The sequence below is a fragment of the Dasypus novemcinctus genome, chromosome 21 (genome assembly GCF_030445035.2).
Source record: "Dasypus novemcinctus isolate mDasNov1 chromosome 21, mDasNov1.1.hap2, whole genome shotgun sequence".
In the NCBI taxonomy this organism is placed as follows: Eukaryota; Metazoa; Chordata; class Mammalia; order Cingulata; family Dasypodidae; genus Dasypus; species Dasypus novemcinctus.
Window position 1 is genome coordinate 45108030 of NC_080693.1, and position 14378 is coordinate 45122407.

Genomic DNA, 14378 nt, shown 5'->3' on the forward strand with positions numbered 1-14378 from the left:
AACAGAACAGATAAAGATTCCCAGAAAAGGAACAGAGGGAAACAACTGCACCAAATTGTACCACTGGAAAGGAGATGTGGTTCTACCAGTTGTGCTCTCACCTACTACACAGGAGATCCTGGGTTCAGGTTCCATGCCTCCTAAAAGAAAACAAGCAGACGCCCCCCCTGCTGCAATGAGCTAGATGCTGCCACCACCGCAATGAGCTAGATGCCACCTCGCCACAAAAATGAGCTAGACACTGCCCCTGCTTCAAAAAAAAGCTAGACACACCCCCACGGCAATGAGCAGATGCCACAAGCCAGGAGATGTCACAGCCCACAGGGAGCAGATGTGGCTCAGGCCTTTGGGCACTCGCCTCTCACCTGGGAGATCCCAGGTTTGGTTCCCAGTGCCTCCTGGAGAAGGCAAGAAAACAAGAGCAGACAGATGAGAGAAACGTGGCAGGGGGAGGTTAAGAAAAATAAAGTAAATAAATCTAAACAAAAACATTGCATCACATATCTAAGACAAGAATCACTTGAAGAAGAGCTGAGGAACTCTCCTCAGTTAATATTTATCCTAGACTAAAGGTCTAGAATAAGTCAGAACAAGCGTCAAAAAAGAGTCTTAACACAAAGTCAATCAACAATAAAACCTAGACAAAAGCGGGGAGCAGATGTGGCTCAAGTGGTTGAGCACTTGCTTCCCACATGGTTCAGTCCCTGGTGACTCCTTAAAACAAAAAAACAAACCTCAAGCAAACGAACAAAAAAAAAAACTCAGGGGAGTTGATGAGGCAGAACTGGCTTCCCTGGGGTGGAGTGGGGAATTGATGGGTAGGGTCAACAATCAAACCAGCAAACTGGGAACCTGTTCCCTGAACATTAGCAAAGGGAGAAATAATGGTTAAAAAGTAACCACAGATAAAGAATAAAATAATTTGAAAAGAAAGAAAAAGAAGAGGTAACTACATAAGCAGAAAGTTCTCTCTCTCCCTTCTGGTCGAGCCCACAAGTACACCTGGGAACCTGTAATCTGTTATTTTCTACCATTTCTATTCTCTTCTCTCATTTCCTTAATGAACTACTGGCCCAACTAAAAAAAAAAAGAAACTCACCTTAAACCCAAGGACAAAAATAGGTTGAAAGTGAAAGGATGGAAAAAGATATTCCATGCAAACAGAATCAAATAGAACTATAGTTGCTATACTAATACTGGATAAAATAAACTTTAAGTCAAAAGCTGTTATAAGAGACAAAGAAAGACACTAATATATTAATAAAAGCGGCAATCCATCAAGAAGAAATAACAATCATAAATATTATGCACCCACCCATGGTGCCCCAAAATAAATGAGGCAAACTGTGGCAAAACTGAAGGGAGAAATACAGACACCTCTATAATAAGAATAATGATAGAGTAATAATACAAAGTCAATATACCACTCTCATCAACAGATAAAACATCAATTAAGGAATCAGAGAGGGAAACAGATGTGGCTCAACCAACTGGGCTCCCGTCTACCATATAGGAGGTCCAGGGTTCAATGCCCAGGACCTCCTGGTGAGGGCAAGCTGGCCTACGCGGCAAGCTAGTCCACATGGAGTGCGAGCCCATGCGGGAATGTGGCCCCGCACAGAAGAGCCTCACTGTGTGGGAATGCCATCTCACACAGGAAAACCCACCCCGCACAGAAATGCTGGCCGACGCAGAGAACTGGCGCAGCAAGATGATACAACAAGAGACAAAGAGGAAAGAAAATAAGAAGACGTAGCAGGGAAGCGGAAGTGGCTCAACGGATAGAGTGTCCACCTACCATATAGAAGGTCCAGGGGTCAAACCCAGGGCCCACGTGGTGAACTGGCCCACGTGCACTGCTGCCACACACAAGGACTGCCATGCCACGCAGGGGTGACCCCCATGTAGGGGAGCCCCACAGACAAGGAGTGCGCCCCTCAAGGAGAGCCGCCCCATGCAAAAAGTTCAGGCTGCTCAGGAGTGGCACAACACACACAGAGAGCTGACACAGCAAGATGATGCAACAAAAAAGAGACAGAGATTCCCGGTGTCACCGAGAATGCAAGTAGACACAGAAGAACACACAGTGAAAGGACACAAGAGAACAAACAATGGGGTGGGGAGGCAGGGAGAGAAATAAATAAAAATAAATCTTTAAGAAAAAAAAAAAAAAGTAGCAGAACAGGGAAGCTGAGGTAGCACAAGAGAATAACCGCCTCTCCCCCACTCCAGAAGGTCCCAGGATCAGTTCCTGGAGCTGCTTAATGAGAAAAGACAGACATAATGAGAATAGCAGACATAGAAGAACACACAGCAAATGGACACAGAGAGCAGACACTGGGGGAAACAGGGTGGGGGGAGAAATAAATTAAAAAATCTTAAAAAAAAAAAAAGGAATCAGAAAACTTGCATAATATGATAATAGACATATACAGAATACTGCAACCCCAACACTGCAGGATATACATTAATCTTAAGGGTACATAGATCATTCTCCAGGACACAACACATGATGGGTCACAAAACAAGTCTCAATGTATTTTAAAGGATTAAAATTGTACATAGGATCCTCTCTGAACATAATGGAATGAAGCTGGAAATCAGTAACACTCGGAAAACTGGAAATCCACAATATATGAAGCACTATTAAACAATTAGTGAGCCAAAGAAGTAATTCCAAGGGGCTCAGTAAATATCTTGAAACGAATGAAAATGAGAATACAATATATCAAAACTAATGGGATGTAGGGAAGGCAGTGCTGAGAGAGAAATTTATAATCCAAAATGTTTACATTAAAAAAAGAAGAAAGCCAAAATCAAAGATCTAATTGCACACTTAGAGGAACTAAAAAAAAGAACAGGAAACTACTCCCAAAGCAAGCAGAAGGAAAAAAATAACAAAAATTATAGTAGAAGTAAATGATATTGAGAATATAAAAACAGAATTACAAAACCAAAAGTGGGTTCTTTGGAAAGATCAATAAAATTGACACTTAGCTAGACTGACAAAGAAAGAGAGAATGAAGATGCAAATAAATAAAAGCAAAAATGAGAGGGGGTCACTACTATTGACCCCACAGAAATAAAAAGGCTCATAGAGAACACTATGAAAAACTGTATGCCAACAAGTACAAACTATAAGAAATGGACAAATTCTAGAAACACACAACCAACACACTGTCTCTAGAAAAAATACTTTAAGAAAGTAAAGATTTTGAATGAGCCATCAAAAACCTCCCAACAAAGTAAAGCCAAGGACCAGATGGCTGCATAGGTAAATTCTACCAATCACTTCAAGGAGAATTAATACAAATCCAGCTCGAACTCTTCCAAAATACTGAACAAGAGGGAGTACTACGTAACTCACTCTAAAAGGACAATATAACCGAATACCGAAGTCAGATAAAGATGTACCATTTTTTTGTAGGATAGGTCTCTTGCTGATTTAACTCAGTTTCAGTTTATCTGGGAATATTTTAATCTCTCCCTCTTTTCTGAAGGACAATTTTGCTGAATACAGAATTCTTGGCTGACAGTTTTCCTCTTTCATTACCTTAAATATGTCACACCATTGCCTTCTCACCTCCATGGTTGCTGGTGAGAAATCAGCACTTAATTTTATGGAGTATACCTTGTATGTGGTAAACAGCATATATCAAAAACCCACAGCTAACCTTATACTCAATGGTGAAAAACTGAAAGCCTTCCTACTATGATCTGGAACAAGACAGGATGCCCACTGTCACCACCCTTATTCAACACTGTACCGAACATTCTAGCCAAAAGCATTTAGGCAAGAGAAAGAAAGGTCATCCAAATTGGAAAGGGAAGATGTAAAACTTCCTCTATTAGCAGTTGACATGATCCTCTATATACAAGTCCTGAAAAATCTATAAAAAGCTACTAGAGTTAACATACAAGTTCAACAAAGTGGTACAGTACAAGATTAACATGCAAAAAGCAGTAGTGTTTCTATATACTACAAATGAACAATCTGAAGCGGAAAAGCAAGATAAAAAATTCTTTTACAATACCAACTGAAAAAAAATCAAATATCCAGAAATAAATTTACCCAAGGATATAAAGGACTTATACACAGAAAACTACAAAACATTGTGGAAAGAAATCAAAGAAGCCCTAATTAAATGGAAGGACATCCTGCGTTCACATGGATTGGAAGACTAAACATTGTTAAGATATCAATCCTACACAAAATGATTTACAGATTCAATGCAATCCAAATACAAATTCCAACAGCCTACTTTGCAGAAATGGAAAAGTCAATTATCAAATTTATTCAAAAAGGTAAGGGACCCCAAATAGCCAAAAACATCTTAAAAAAGAAGAACAAAGTTGGAGGACTCATACTTCCTGCCTTTAAAGCATATTACAACACTCCAGTGTTCAAAACAGCATGGTACGGGCACAAGGACAGATATACTAACCAATGGAATCAAATTAACAATTCAAAAATAGACCCTCACATCTATGCCCAACTGATTTTTTGTCTGTTTGTTTGTTTTAGGGAGGTACCAAGAATCAAATCTGGGAACTCGTACGTGGGAGGCAGGTGCTCAACCACTTGAAATACATCTACTTCCCAAGCCAACTGATTTTTAACAAGGCTCTCAGGTTCACTCAATTGGGAAAAATAATCTCATCAACAAATTGTCTGGGAGCAGTGGCTATCCACATGCAAAAGAATGAAAAAGTGCCCTTATCTCACACCATATATAAAAATGAACTCAAAATGCACCAAACACCTAAATATATAAGACAAGTTCTAAAAAAAAAAAAAAACACAATGAGATACTTCATACCACTAGCTGGCTACTATTAAAAAAAACACACACAAATGCACAGTAAAGTACAAGTGTTGGAGAAGATATGGAGAAATATGAACACTTCTTCATTATTTATGGTAATGTAAAATGGTGCAGCCCCTGTGGAAGACAGTTTGGCAGTTGCTCCAGAAGCTAAGCATAGAATTACCATATGATTCAGCAAACCTGCTACTAGGCATATACCCAGAAGAACTGAATGTAGGAATGCAAACAGATATTTGCACACTGATGTTCACACCAGCATTATTCAAAAGTGGAAGCAACCCAAATGTCATCAACTGATGAATGGATAAAAAAACGTGGTATATACATACAATGGAGTATTATTCAGCCATAATAAAAAGGAATGAAGATGCATGTGACAATATGGATGAACCTTTAGGCCATTATGCTGAGTGAAATAAGCCAGACACAAAAGGCCAAATACTGTATGATCTCACTGGTATGAATTATTATAAGCAAACTCATAGAGTTGGAATCTAGAATATCGGTTAGCAGGAAATAATAGACTAGAGGTAGAAAATGGGGAGCTGATGTTTAATTTGTACAGAGTTTCTATTGAGATTGATTGTAAAGGTTTGGAAAGGGATGGTATTGACGGTAGCGCATTAATGTCAGTATAATTAACAGTACTGAATAATATAGGTAAATGTGGTTAAAAGGGGAATCTTTAGTCATATATGTTACGAGAATAAAAATTAAAAAATAAAACATGGCCTGTATAACAGTGAACGCTACTGTAGATGATGGACTAGAGTTCATTGTAAAATTATAAGAATGTTCTTTGATGAATTATAACAAACGTAAGACACTAATACAAGATGTAAATAATAGGATGGTATTTGGGAAAAAAGTACACTCAATGTAAACTGAAAAAAACCAACCACAGATTAATTTTCTTTTCAAATATAGAACATACTACTTTGCTGACATTTGGCATGCTAAATCTGGCCTTTTTAGTACATGAAATTGATAACTTAGAATGTCCAGTTCAGTGATAATTTTAATGGGAAAAGGCAACTCATCTATTTTTTTTCTATGCTTTTGTTTAGATTGTTACTCTTTACACTATTGGAAGAAAGGGCAAAGATTGGTATGAAGCAAAAAAAAGAAAATAACAGAAATTTTAAAAGTAAAAATAAAAAAACAAGCAAAAAAATTTTCAATTACAGTTTCTCCAGGTTTATTTCATAATTTATATTTAGTTTCTACGAAAAGTTCACTAAAATCATTAAAACAGAGGTGATTCATTCACCTATTAATTTAGCCTGCTAAAAAGAAGATTGAGCCACAAGAAATGAGTATATGCCCACACATACATGTATGTATGCTTCACAGCATACAATGCCTACATTGCAAAGAATATAAAATGATGCTGGAGGCTTTCTCATATAACAGCTTGGAAAGTAACAAAATATAAGCAAATAAAATCAAGTCCACTGGACTATTGCCCATGTCCAACTTACCTAAAGTCTTTGTGTTTGCTAGGAGAGCTTCCTCATAAGACAGTACATAGTAGAGCACTAAAAGCTGTGCTGTGATACTGAATCGCTGATTAAGGCGAATGTTTTCACCCTGGAGGCAATTTTATAAACACTTAAAACACTATTAACAAAATAACAAAAAAATTAAAAATAAATGCTACTAAATTTCATGAATGCCTTTTTGCTAGCAAAGGCATTCAAAATAAAACTATTCAGTATTCTGCTTCCAAGCTCAGATTAAATGGAAGAAATGTTGCTGTGTTTGCATTAAACTCAGAGAGACAATTTGAAGTTTAAAAGAAACGAGATGGCATGTAAGATAAAAGTCCATATAACTAATTAGTCTTTAAGATGGGAAAAAAAGAGAAAAAGACTACAGGTCTTACTCAAAAAGCAATCCTGTCAGGCTACATCTGAAAGGCTCACAGGAGTCTCAGGTATTATCTGAAATTACCATGAAGTAAGTCCTAAAAAAAGATATTGCGTATTTACCTAAGTTGATTAAAAATGCAACAGAAGTAGATGTAGCTCAAATGGTTGAGCACCTGCTTCCCATGCACGAGGGCCCGGGTTTGATCCCCGGTACCTCCTAAAAACAAAACAAACAAACATACAAATAAACAAGTCTTATTCAGAAGAAGATGTAGCTCAGTGACTGAGCGCCTGCTTCCCATGTACGAGGGCCCGAGTTTGATCTCTGGTACCTCCTAAAAACAAAACAAACATACGAATAAACAACTCTCAGTCGGGAGCAGATGTAGCTCAGTGATTGAGCACCTACTTTCCATGTACAATGTCCTGGGTTCAATCCCCAGACCTCCAAAAAAAACAATTGCTTTTCCCTTCTATTAAATGAGGAAAAAAGGGTTTTCATCCAATTCTCTAGGTATTTGTTAGATTCTCTGGAAGTTAACCCAAGCTGTGTTAAATTTACTGGAATATTACACAGTTCCTTGTCAAACAATCTACAGGTATTCCTTAGACTTTAAAATGGAGCTTTTAAAAGAATCCTCAAGAAGTGCCTATATGGGGCTAATACCACTATTTTAATTTTTATAAGTGATCTAAGGGAATTTAGTCCTATTTTAAAACCTGAACCACTGAGAAGTCCATTAATAATCAAGGAAAAAATTATGGAATAAGTCAAAAGAATAAACTAAAAGAGGAGTAAACTAATAGATCTAAAAGAACCCCTTATTTTACCCCAATGACTCCTTGGAAAACATTGAGTATCTCCTGTTCTGTGACTGGCTGATTTGTGGCTTCTGGATTAGATTTAGATGCAGGAGTAAGTATAGAATTTATGTACACATCAATCAGAGGAAGTAACTGAGGATGGAGTGGAGTGGAGGTTTCACACAACTGTCTATAAATCCAGTCCTAAAAAAGAAAGTAATAGGTATTGAATCAATCAATTATAACAACAAGAAAAAGCAAGGGAAATTACAAAAGAGCATACATATTTTCTGTGATTTATGAATCAATGAACTTTATTATTCTTAGCAATTTCAAAAATATTACCTAGTTTCACCATTATCTTTGATTTTAAAAACATGAGCTACAATTATTTACATCCCAATCAAGAATATTGTTTCGTGGAAGATGAATGTTAACTAAAATGATAAGAAGCTTGGCTATGGACTTTTTAAGTGGAGGAATTTGGGAAAAGGGATAGTTATTCACAGCAAACCCTCAGGCAAGATTAAGAAAGTGGCTGTTTATAAAAAGCCTTATATTAGGTTCCTTCTTATTATAAATGACTCGTAGCTTAATACCATACATTTCCTACACAAAATCCAGAGTAAAGGCCTCCAAATTGAAACAGAACATGGAAAAAGCATTAACTTAGGTCATAGTTTGAAATATAAATTCAAGGTCATACTTTTATTGACACTTTGTGTTTGGTAAAGGAACGACTCCTGAGAAGTTGGTAAATACAATGAATAGGCAAAAATCCAGTAATGTTGGCACTCAGATTACTAGTGACAGGTACCCGAACTGCATGAGCTGTGACAACCTAAAAGGAAAAGATAGTATTAATACATAGCACAGAACCAAATACACAATTGTTCTGAAAGAAGGATTTGTAGATACTCAATGCATAATACAAGTGTGGTTCTTAGAAATGAATGATGAAAATCAATTATTACATGTTTTAATTATTTATTTTATTTATCTACCCCCCCCCCATTGTTTGTGTTGTTTGTGCTTCACTGTCTGCTCTCTGTGTCCATTCACTGTCTGCTTGCCTTCTCTTTAGGAGGCACAGGAACCAAACCCGGGACCTCTCATGTGGCAGAGAGGTGCTCAATTGCTTAGACCACCTCCACTCACTGCTGTGTTGTCTCTCTCATTGTGTTTCCTCTTTCTTTCTCTTATTGCATCATCTTGTTATGCCAGCTCACCACGCCAGCTAGCTGTCTTGCTCATCTCTCCAGGAGGAATAGGAACCAAACCTGGGACCTCCCATGTGGTAGACAGGAGCTCAATCACTTGAAGCACATCCATTTCCCCAATTATTTTTTAATGTTGAGGAAACATACATTTAAGTATTTGTAAAGCTCTCTAATTTTGTAGTTGTTTTTAAATATATATATTCAAGGTGGTATGGTAAGGTGAAATATAATATTTGGAATCATATAAACTGGGTTCAATAACTTTGGATAAGTCACTTTATCTTCTGAGTACAGTTTTACTTCTACAAAATGGGATAATGCCTTTCTTACCTCAAAAAGAATTATGTGAATTATAAAGTACTACAAAAAAGCAGATAGGAATTATTATTGTTATCCCTATTGTTATTCTTAATGTGTCATGCATAGACCTCCCCAAAGTTGTTTCCCAGTTGGTTCAAACTTAAAAGACATAAAAAATAACTTAGGAGCAAAGTGAGTGTAGTTCAGCAATTGAGTGCCTGTTTCATACATATGAGGTCCTGGGTTCAAGCCCTGGTACCTCCAAAAAAAAGAAAAATAACTTGAGTATCCTATGTGTGACTATTATATGGGGTATATTTGGGTTTTTTTTTTTTTGTTTTTTTAAGATTTATTTCTCCCCAACCCCTCATTGTTTGCACTTGCTGTGTGCTGTGTCCTGTGTCTTTAGGAGGCACCAGGAACTGAATCCAGAATCTCCCACCTGGGAAGGAGGCACCCAACTGCCTGAGCCACCTCAATTCCTGGCTCTGCCATGTCTCTCATTATGCTTTTTCTTCTTGTGCCTCTGTTGCATCATCTTGTTAAATCAGCTTGCTGCACCTGCCTCGTCGCGCCAGCCCACTATCTTGCTTGTTTTCTTTAGGAGGCACCAGAAACCTCTGCTCCCTACTTTGTTGGGTGTCTCATTATGTTTTTCTTCGTGTCTTTTGTTGTGTCATCTTATTGTGTCAGCTTGCCACGCATGCCCACAATACCAGCTCACTATCTTCTTTAGGAGGCACGGGGAATGAACCACGGACTTCCCATGTGGTAGGTGGGAGCTCAGGTGCCTGAGCCACATCTGCTTCCCCATATATGAGAGTATATTTATGGATGTATTTTTGTGGATGACAGGGAGGGTTTGACATAGGCATGAGGAAATTAATTATCCTTAAAAAAGGCAAAAGTTTTAGATCTATGATTATTTTTAAGTATTTTGTCTTTTAACACATACATATGTTTTGTTTTTAAAGATTTTAATTGACAAATCAATCTGGTAATTATTTTAAATTTAAAATAGTCTCCTTCCCTGAAAAAAATAAAATATCCTTAGACTTACCCATGAATAAAAATGCTGAGGTCAAAGAAGAACATGTTAATACAACAACGAGTTAAAATCTAGGTTATAATCAAGTTGGAAATGAACATAAAGGTTAGGCATCCATTTTATTTTTCTCCTGGCAGGATATCACCCCATGTGAGTACCCTACCATCAATATTTAAAGCTATACTCTTAAGTATCTACTCAAACTCTCCAAAAATATGTAAATTTAAAGCATGCTTTACTATGTAATGAGCAACTTTAAAAGCATATTTTATATGGATTCTTCTTTTTTTTTAAGGGGGTACCAAGGATTGAACCCAGGACCTCAAACATGGGAAGCACGTGCTCAACCACTGAGCTATATCTGCTCCCCAGTGCAAAGTGTTTTTTCATTTGTTTTTTGGTTTGCATTGTTTTTAGGAGGTATCAGTTATTAAACCCAGGACCTCATACATGGGAAGCAGGCACTTAATGAGTTGAGCTACATCTGCTCCTCTATATGGATTATTCTTTACAGAAGTTTCAAATATTAAATAAATAATCATTAGAAATAGAAAAGGGGGAAGTGGATGTGGCTCAAGCTATTGGGCTCCCATCTACTATATAGGAGGTCTAGGGTTCGATTCCTGGGGTCGCTTGGTGAAGGCAAGCTGGCCCATGCGACAAGCTGGCCCAAGCAGAGAGGTGGCCCACACAGAGTGCTGGCCCATGTGGAGTGCTGGTCCATGCGGAAAGCTAGCCCGCATAAAGTGCTGGCCCATGAGGAGAGCTGGTGCAGCAAGATGATGCAACAAAAAGAGACACAGGGAAGCAGACTTGGCTCAACGGACAGAGCATCCACTACCACATGGGAGGTCCACAGTTAAAACCCAAGGCCTCCTTGACCCATGTGGAGCTGGCCCACACGCAGTACTGATGCACACAAGGAGTGCCATGCGCCAAACATAGGGGAGCCCCACACACAAGGAATGTGCCCCATAAGGAGAGCTGCCCAGCACAAAAGAAGGTTCAGCCTGCCCAGGAGTGGCACCGCACACACAGAGAGATGACGCAGCAAGATGATGCAACAAAAAGAGACACAGATTCCTGGTGCCACTGACAAGAATAGAAGTGGACACAGAAGAACACATAGCGAATGGACACAAAGAACAGACAACTGGGGCGGAGGGAGGGAAGGGGTAAGAAATTTAAAAAAAAAAGAGAGAGAGACACAGAGGAGAGCCAATAAGAGACACAGCAGACCAGGAAGCTGAGGTGGCACAAGAGACTGAGTACCCCTCTCCCACTCCAGAAGGTCCCAGGATTGATTCTCCGTGTCACCTAAAGAGAAGACAAGCAGACACAGAAGAATACACAGCGAATGGACACAGAAAGCAGACAGCAAGCACAAAACAATGTGGAGGGGAGAATAAATATATCTTTAAAAAAAGAAATAGAAAAGGTATAGAAAAAGACCATATTATTCTCTCAAGGTGAGATATACAAATTTTGCCAAAGAATACTATAAAAAAAAGTTAAATAAATACCTAAGAATAAAAAGAAGTACCTGCTCAGTAAAAATTTCCTGTGTGAAGATTGTCTTCATCCTGCTCAAGGAGCTTGGCTTAATTACAATCTGAATAACCAAAAGAATTCCGACAGCATGTGAAAATATTATATAAGTAGTACAAAATTCCCTAGTAAATATATTATCTAAAATAGCTCTAATATATAAAATTTTTTAATATTCAAATATGCTAACCTATCTGAAAAGTAGCTTCTGAAGCCTAACATTAAAATGTGATTTTCCTCAGAAACAGAACCAATATAGAAAAACACTTAGTAAATGCTATTATTGGCAATTCAAGTCAGTAGGGAAAATGAATTATTCAATAAATAGAGCTAGAATAACTATCATTTTGGAAATGGGAGTGAAATATGTATCTATATAATTTTTGTGCACATAACAATATATACCAAAATAAATTCCAAATGGATTAAAGATTTAAATGTAAAACATGAAGCCACGAAGGAACTAGAAGAAAACATAAGTTAACTACTTATATGAACCTGAGGCAGGAAAAAACATTTCTAAGCATAGCAACCACAAAAGAAACAAAAAAATAATAATTTCCACATGGCAAAGTTAAACGGTAAAAAAAGAGGGGACTAGAAAAAATGATTGCAACATATTGTACTTCTTCACTCTTAAAGATACTAAAGATTTTAAGATACATCCCTTATTTAAGAGTAGCTTTTCAGGGAAAAAAAATAAAAGGAACACTACCACATTAACATTATTAAATATGAACAGTAAAATGAATCCCAGTTTCAATACTAGTTAAAATATGTCTTTAAATCCATGAAAGATGGTACACAAGGCATAAAGGCATATCTTTTACGTATAAAGAATGCTTCTGAATTAGCAAAAGGAAAAGAAAAAAAAAAACACAAAAATTCCTAGAGAAAACTAGGACAGAAAGAATATAAGGGAGGAGTGTAACCATGGACCAAAGTAATTTTATTAGTATTGTAGATATTATTGTGTGGTAATGGAAAAACTTGTAACACTGATACAAAGATAGTGGTTACCAGAGGTTCAGAGGGGAGGAAGAGGGATGAATAGGAGGACACAGGGCATTTTTAGAACACTGGCATTGTTTTGGATGATACTACAATGATGGATACATGACACTGTATGTTTGTCAAAGCCTATAAAACTGCACAAGGTGTAAACAATAATGTGAACTATAGACCTTGGTTAGTAGCAATGCTTCAATATGATTCATCAATTGTAACAAATGTACCACACTAATGTAAGATGTTAACAACAGGAGAAAATGGGGGGGGGGGGTGTGTTAATATGGGAATCCCTTACACTTTTAACGTAATTTTTCTATAATCTAAAACTTCTCTAAAAATAAAAAATGAAATAAATCAGACAAGAGATATAGATTTTTAAAACTTCAAAATTTCATTGGTCATCAAAGAAATGCAAAATAGATGAGATTATTTTTTATCAATCAAATTTGCAAAGATTAAAAAGAATGGCAATGCCCAGTGATGGTGACAGTTTAGGAAAACAGGCACTCTCATTCACTATTAACCATTTAAACTGATATAATCTTTCTGGAAGATAATTTGGCAGTACTCATTAAACACTCTAATATAATCAAACCATTTTACTTACAGAACTTTATCCTAAGGAAATAATCAGACAGGTGCCTGAAGATATAAATATGTGAGAGCCACATTTATAAAATTATGTATTTATTTGCATCAGTGAGGATATCTATCTGAGTATTATACAGAATTGGAAACTAAGTGGCAAATAATAAAGAACCCATTAAGAAAATCATGATCAAGTCATATTATAATGGAATATAATATAACCATTAAAAATTATATTGCATTAGAGTATTTATTGATATGAGAAAATGCTCACCATAAATTGATGAGTCCCTGAAAATTACGAAATATTTATATCTTTATAAAGAGAGACTAGGGAAAACGGACTTTGGCCCAGTGGTTAGGGAGTCCGTCTACCACATGGGAGGTCCCCGGTTCAAGCCCCGGGCCTCCTTGACCCGTGTGGAGCTGGCCCATGCGCGCAAGGAGTGCTGTGCTACACAGGGGTGTCCCCCGCGTAGGGGAGCCCCACGCGCAAGGAGTGCACCCATAAGGAGAGCCGCCCAGCGCGAAGGAGGGAGCAGCCTGCCGAGGAATGGCGCCGCCCACACTTCCCGGGCCGCTGATGACAACAGAAGCGGACAAAGAAACAAGACGCAGCAAAAAGACACAGAAAACAGACAACCGGGGGAGGGGAGGGGAATTAAATAAAAAAATAAAAATAAATAAATAAATAAATAAATAAATCTTTAAAAAAATTTAAAAAATTTAAAAAAATAAAGAGAGACTAGACACCAAATGTTAATAGCCGTACACTTGGTATCACTAAATGATGGAATTATAAAACATTTCCCATCTGTTCTGTTTTCCAAGTTTTCTGCATTAGGTATCTATTTTTCTTGTAAATAAATGTTTTCAAAGCACGCTGTTTCCAAAAGCTCCTAATAACATTTCAAGCATTTCAAACTATTAAACGTCTAAAATTACTTCAAAATAGAAACAATCTATTTACTTTATATTACAAGATGTTCAGTTTAGAAACATCTTCTTTTAAAAAGATAAAGTAAAATTACCTTCATCCCCAATGTGGAACAGACCAAGTCAATGATAGCACTAAGTTGGTTGCTATGAAAGTACATAGCCACCAATAATAGCATCTCCCCAAACGAAGCAGACACGCCAGAAGTACTGTTGAAACAGA

The 14378-nt window shown here is 37.3% G+C and overlaps 1 protein-coding gene across 7 annotated transcripts in view; it reads right to left on the reverse strand.

The window, feature by feature from the left end:
* The window catches only part of INTS2 (integrator complex subunit 2), a 66268-nt gene that overhangs the window by 26582 nt on the left and 25308 nt on the right, over positions 1 to 14378 (reverse strand). For all 7 annotated transcript variants that reach the window (XM_071210539.1, XM_004460412.5, XM_071210537.1 and 4 more), the window contains exons 11-15: positions 14251 to 14365; positions 11616 to 11684; positions 8211 to 8345; positions 7532 to 7708; positions 6311 to 6419 (exon numbers count right to left, since the gene is read on the reverse strand). In XM_071210539.1, the coding sequence (XP_071066640.1) occupies positions 6311 to 6419; positions 7532 to 7708; positions 8211 to 8345; positions 11616 to 11684; positions 14251 to 14365 (605 nt within the window). The remainder of the gene's footprint in view (positions 1 to 6310; positions 6420 to 7531; positions 7709 to 8210; positions 8346 to 11615; positions 11685 to 14250; positions 14366 to 14378) is intronic.